General features: G+C 40.4%; 1 protein-coding gene across 1 annotated transcript in view; it reads left to right on the forward strand.

The window, feature by feature from the left end:
* LOC143019416 (major facilitator superfamily domain-containing protein 6-like) overlaps nt 1-5,760 on the forward strand; it is a 29,757-nt gene extending 23,997 nt beyond the window's left edge. The window contains exons 8-11 of the mRNA XM_076175053.1: nt 189-352; nt 978-1,181; nt 1,338-1,505; nt 2,335-5,760. Of these exons, the coding sequence (XP_076031168.1) occupies nt 189-352; nt 978-1,181; nt 1,338-1,505; nt 2,335-2,867 (1,069 nt within the window). The 3' untranslated portion in view covers nt 2,868-5,760. The remainder of the gene's footprint in view (nt 1-188; nt 353-977; nt 1,182-1,337; nt 1,506-2,334) is intronic.
* The last annotated feature ends 1,265 nt before the right edge of the window (nt 5,761-7,025 follow it).

Genomic DNA, 7,025 nt, shown 5'->3' on the forward strand with positions numbered 1-7,025 from the left:
GGAAACTTCCGAATATAGGAAATTTCCAATAAGAGAGAGAAAGAGAGAGAGAGAGAGAGAGAGAGAGAGAGAGAGAGAGAGAGAGAGAGAGAGAGAGAGAGAGAGAGAGAGAGAGAGAGAGAGAGAGAGAGAGAGAGAGAGAGAGAGAGAGCTACCTTGTTCTAATCTCGGGACTTCCTCTTTGGCAGGCCGGCCTTCATCATGTACTGCACTATGAAGACACTCTCAGCCATCCTTATCCTCTTCGTCAACCTGGACTTCAAGGAGCCCTCGCGTCAAGTCCTGAAGGACTTCAAGGCTCTCATCAAGAAGCCTGAAATCGACTGTTACCTGCTCGTTATGCTCATTTCAGGTGAGACAAGGTTACCCTCCCTCGATGTGAGTTGTGTCGTTTACTTGATGTCATAATTATTTAGTTTCTTTGTTTATTTGTCTTTGTTTGTTTTATGATTTACTTTGATGCAAGTACACACACACACACACACACACACACAAAGAGTGGCAGAGTTCCTGGCTGACACTACGTCGGTCCGAGCTCGAATCCCGCCCAGAGCTGAAATATTTTCAGTATCGCTGCACTGCGAGTCGTTACTCCAACTATCGTGGGCGGGGAGTTGGGTGTGAGTGTGCGTGTAAGGTCACAGCATTACCCATAGATCGGTCATATATGAGCTCTGACCTCTCTTCCGGTAGGGAAATACCTGTCGATCACGAGTAAGACACGTGATCCAAGACCATGGTGAATCACACACGCACATACACACACACACACACACACACACACACACACACACACACACACACACACACACACACACACACACACACACACACACACACACACACACACTCACACTCTCGAGGCCAACAAAAGGATATAATAAAAATCACTTGGCGGTAGCCAAAATAGGTGAATGTTCAAACCCCCACACTCAAGAACCTCGTAAACCAAGTTCCTCCTCTTCCTCCTCCTTCAGGAATGAACTACGGGTTCCTGGACACGTTCCTCTTCTGGTTCCTGGAAGACCTCGGGGCCAACAAGAAGCTGATGGGCCTGACGGTGACGGTGGGGTCCGTAGCAGGCATCCCACTTCTTATGGCATCCGGCTACCTCATGTCCAAACTAGGTCATGTCAACACCATCGCCCTCGGCCTCGCTGTCTACGTCATCAGGAACTTCGGTAGGTGATCTCCCGAGGAGTGGGTATGGCGTCCATCACCCCGCTCTCCCTCAAGAAAAAAAAAGTCTCTCCCTACAGTGAAATCTTTAGTCTATGTTCTTTTTCTTCTTACAGCGTCTAACGTTTGTTTATGTGTCCCTCCCCCTTCTTCTTCAGGATATTCGGGTATCTATAATCCCTGGTGGTGCATGCCCTTCGAGGCCCTCGAGTGCTTCACGGTGTCTCTTATGTCCACGGCGGCTGTGGCCTATGCGGCCCACCTGGCCACGCCCTCGACGCTGGTCACTCTCCAGGGCATGTACGGCGGCATCCACTACGGCGTGGGTAAGTGGCGACCTCCACCAAGTCTTGTCTTAGCTTTCCAGAAAGGTTTGATCGAAAGCAGCGTGAGTTAAGCTTCATGGCCGATGTGTTTTGAAAATTCGAGACAGAATTTGTCTGAGGTGATGGTTTCTCGGGGGTCAAAGGTAAAAAAAAAAAAAAAAAAAAAAAAAAAAAAAACTGCGGACAGAATAAATAAAAAATTTCCTACAAATAAAACTACAATAAAGATAAAACATCTACGAAATAAAGAGGGGTTTTGCAACCAAGTATACTCCCCATTTCCAATTATCATTCTTTCTCTAGATGGAAAAAGCAGTGCTTCCAACCAGGTATGCCACGGATTTTTATGTCTAATTTTGACTTCTGACCCCGAGAGATTTTTCAAAACATATCCTCCTTAACCTGACGATACAAATAAACCTTCTTTATGTTATTATATTCCATCTATTCTAAATCATTCTAATAATGGGGTAAGTATTGTATATGAAAGCGTAATAGAGCCAGTCATGCCTGCATAATTGAAATCAGGACGAAAAGGTAGTAAATTCATTGCAGACACTAACCTTTGTCATGACATATAAGAAATATAAAAATAAATATTCTATTTCTGTTGTAATGATACAACTTTGTTGCCAAGGAATAATCTTTATTATAAGGGAAGTGTTATATATAGAAATATATTTGATAGTTAAGGACATAAATGCGTTTTCATAGACGCAGGAACACACCATAACCATGACAGTGACTTTGCTGTCTCGCAGTGTCTCCTCGAAGTTCCTTTCCTTTCTTTTTTTTCGAAGTCCTTCATCCACAACGCTTTCTCTTCCAGGTCGTGGCGCCGGCAGCTTGGTGGGCGGCTTCCTTCTAGTGCCCCTTGGCCCTAGGAACACCTTCCGGGTGCTGGCCTGCATGTGCGGCCTCGCCTCCATCGGGTACTTCCTCCTCAACGCCTTCGTCTTCAGGAAACGCAACAACAAAGTTGGAGCTTCCGAGGAGAAGGGCGAACGAGAGGAACCTCCCAAGGAGCTTGCGTTGGACATCGAGAAGGCGAAGGCGGCGCCGACGAAGGAGAAGGAAGGGAGCGTGAGGGTGCGTCACATCGAAGGGAAGAAGGAGAACGGGGAGATCGTGAAGGAGAACGGGACTGTGAGCCTTCGAACTGAGAACGGGAACGAGGTCGTCGTGAAGGACAGACTCGAAGTCACCGGAGAACACGACGAAGAGGGGCACCACAACAAGACGCAACGAGAGGCGAGGAATGTCGGGGACGGGAAGGAAGCTGAACACGAAGACAGAACGACGACGACGAAGAGAAACGACAGAGAAAATGGAAGAGACAATCAAGCGTACGAAGAGGACTAAAACATTTTTTCTTTCTCTTTAATTCGAATGCTCTGAAGGACATGTATGGCGGCCACACCCGCCCCATACATTTCTCATGTACATTCCCTCATCTTAAGTTCCATGGCGTCACCAAGCTCGAAGTAGTCGAGTAGCGATACACTGCAGAGCATACTCCATAGAGACGCTTATTTACCTTCACTCAGATAGCCAGGGCATGTGGCATTCACTAGTGTATGTTGGGGGATCAGACCAGAGACTTTGTACTTATGAGGTGAGATCCAAATCCAACGCACAACAGCGAGTCATAATACTCGTATAACAAACCATGTTGTTCGTATAACGAGTCATCTTGTTCGTATACCGAGTCTCGTATTGTTCGTATAACGAGTCATCGAGTTCGCATTTCGTTCATTGGGTAAAAGTGTTGGTATAACGAGTCTTCCCGTCCGTATTGCCGTTTAGAGAACTACACTGCTCGTATAATGAGCCATAGGGTTCCTTTAGATATAGTTTCTACATAACTCATCATGTTCGTTCCGCGAGGCATAGAGCTCGTATAACGAGTCATATTGTTCGTATAGCGAGTCATAATGATCCAATAGCCAGTCATAGTAGTTACATAGCAAGTCATAGTTTCAGATTGCGAGTCATAGTGTTCATATAATGAATCATAGTGTTGGTATAGAGGCGTAGTCAGTCATAGTGCTCATATAATGAAATCATATTGTTGGTAGAACGAGTCATACTGCTCGTATAACGAGTTATGATACTCGTATGATATGTCACAGTGCAACGTATCATCAAAGGAAACCATACGTTTAATGAAGAAAACGTAATGTTTAACTGGGAACTTGTGTGACGTATGTCGGAATAGTTGGACGTTTGTCAAGGCATAGTTTGACGTATGTACGGGAATAGTGCAATGTGTGCCGGGGAATGGGGCGACGTATGTCGAGGAATAGTGACGTATGTCGGGAAATAGGGTGACGTATGTCGAGGAATAGTGACGTATGTCGGGGAATAGGGTGACGTATGTCGGGAAATAGGGTGACGTATGTCGAGGAATAGTGACATATGTCGGAGAATAGGGTGATATATGTCTAGGAATAGTGACGTATATCGGGGAATAGGGTGGCGTATGTCGGGGAATGGTGACGTATGTCGGGGAATAAGGTGACGTATGTCGAGGAATAGTGACGTATGTCGGGGAATAGGGCAACGTATGTCGAGGAATAGTGACGTATGTCGGGGAATATTGGCGTATGTCCGGGAATAGGGTGGCGTATGTCGAGGAATAGTGACGTATGTCGGGTAATAGGGTGATGTATGTCGGAGGAAATGCGACGTAAAGCGGGGAAAGACGAGGCATATGACGGGGTATAGAATAATATATATCATGTGACATAATTTGGAGATAGCAAAATACGTCACTCGTTCACGACACTCTTAGGTCGAAACTTCGACTACTTTCGCAATTATATGGATGTCGACAAAATATTTGACTGTCGCCCGTCCAAATTATTTTGTTAATTGATAATGAACCTCTTGACGACGTCTGATTGGTTGTTGCATTCGAACCCTCAGAACAACAGCCAATCAGATGGATCCATGGCGATGGTGTTGCCATAATGTGAGAGTTATTATTGACAGAGTTGTTTGGGCAGGTCTTCAATTGGACGGTAATATAAACGGAAAATATTGACAGTATACACATCTTAGCTTCGTATTGTGTATTTTTATCTTCATTAATCAGGGATGAGTGATTATCAAAATTTTCTTAAGCTAGGATGTAGGGGGAGGGGGAGTTGATGTGAAATACATTCAATCTAGCTGAGAATCGCTTTATAGGCGACACAAACTATCGCATAACAATACTCGATTTTACCTAATAGATTTAGTGTTTATGTAGATTTCTAAAAGCCTTCCCACAACCGTGGTCAAAGGAAATATGAAATGGGGAACGTTGTCTTTATTTGTGAAATAGCAAACGGCAGAGCAATAAGAACCGGAGTCGTCTTCATTATATGTCACCCATCGACCTTGTCAAAAGAAAAACATACGATCATTTCTACTTTGTAATTTCTAGTTTCCCTCGCAACGTCTCATTAATTTCAGAAAATAATCATAGCAACCCAGTATTATGCGCTAAGAAAAGAATATATATATATTTTTGTACATAAAGATTTTTCTTTATAATTTTGTCTATCAACTTCGAGATGTTTTGATTTATGTAAAACGGTAGTTTTGTAAAATGAAACGACGCCCTTGTATGCCTTCATTTTTAACTTAAAAATATCTTATTACGCGTGAAAAGACCAAAAATTATTTCATGTAAAATTATTTCTAAAAGACCAAAAATTACTTCAAATTCACTGAACTCACGATAAAGAATCATAGGGTGTTTCATCGTCTGCACGAAAGCATTAGGAATTCCATATATATGACCAAATAAGCGTCATCGTACATTTGACAGCGCATATCTCTCAGTGTCGACATTACCGTCCAATGCTTTCTGAACAAAAATTAAACAATTCTTTTTTACGACAGATTATTATGATATCTAAATAACCTTCTAGGTTGGATAGTGATAGAAAATTTTATAAATTTTATAAATATTTTATAAATATTTTATAAATATTTTTCTAACAAAAAGTTCGGTTGTTTATATAAGATATATAGATTATTCTACAACCAACCATTCTTATTCCACTTGATCATTCTGTCTTGTTATTTTCAAATTCCATTTAATTTTTTATAAATATTTCTTCGTTGTACGTTCAATATAATTTCTGTTGTTAACTAGGGGAGAACTGAAGATAGTAAGGTGTAATTAAAGGCCACTTTAGTATTTCCATCATTGTATATACTATAACTACTCATAGAAGGTGGGACTACAATACTTTTATCTTTTTTTTTTTTTTACCCATTGTGACTAGTTCGTTGATTGACTGAATGAGAGATTGGTTGATTAAATGATTGATTGATTAATTAAATGACATCATATACCGGTCCCATCTGTCACTAAGTAAACAAATATGAATAAATAAAATAAATAAACAAGTAAATTAATATATTAGTAAACAAAATGAACAAAAATCAAATCAACAACAAAGACAAATATATAAATAAACAAACAAATGAATAAATAAATCTATAAACAAATAAATAAATAAATATACATATAATGAATAAACATATGAATAGATAAATATGAATAAATAAATAAAATCAGGCTTGTTTACTGTCTTCTTTTATTCAAATCTTTTTCGTCTCAACTCGGTGAAGGAAATTGATTGAACAGCGCATAGCCACACTCACTCTTCTACTCTAGATTTAGAGACTATCTTTGACAAGCTCACAGGTAGACACCCTCCTGATCTTCACCATTTACAGAAATTATCTAATTAATGTTCCCATTGTCTTTAGTGATAAATGAATAAGTAAATAAATGAATAAATAATGAGTGAATAGATAAATGGATAATAAATACATAAATGCATATATAAGTAAACGAACAGATGACGAATAGATTCATATAGAAATAAATAAATGCATATACAAGTATATGAAAAGATTGATAAATTAACATATATTGAATAGATGAATTGATATATATATATATGTAAATAAATAAATAAATAAATGAATAGATAAAGAGACCCTGACCGAACTGATCTCTAGGTTACATGACTTCGGTTGTACCGTTGCCACCAAACGAACCTGCCACACTTTTTTTTTTTTTTTTTTTTTTTTTATTTTTATTTTTTTTTTTTTTTTAAGACGGTTGGGACCATGAACCAGATCTAACCTAACATAATCTAACTTAACCTAACCTGGCATATTCTGTATTCATAGCTAATATATCTCGTAGCATTGCCCAATTACGCGTATTGTGAGCTAGTGAAGTGTGTACGTGTGTGTGTGTGTGTGTGTGTGTGTGTGTGTGTGTGTGTGTGTGTGTGTGTGTGTGTGTGTGTGTGTGTGTGTGTGTGTGTGTGTGTGATGTGTGTATGTACGTGTGTGTGTGTGTGTGTGTGTGTGTGTGTGTGTGTGTGTGTGTGTGTGTGTGTGTGTGTGTGTGTGTGTGTGTGTGTGTGTGTGTGTGTGTGTGTGTGTGCGTGTGAGTGTGTGTATGTGTGTACATGCGTGCTTATACACGTGCGCGTTTGTGTGTGT

This window comes from Oratosquilla oratoria, chromosome 37 (assembly GCF_046742065.1).
Source record: "Oratosquilla oratoria isolate Oo_2021 chromosome 37, ASM4674206v1, whole genome shotgun sequence".
Lineage (NCBI taxonomy): Eukaryota > Metazoa > Arthropoda > Malacostraca > Stomatopoda > Squillidae > Oratosquilla > Oratosquilla oratoria.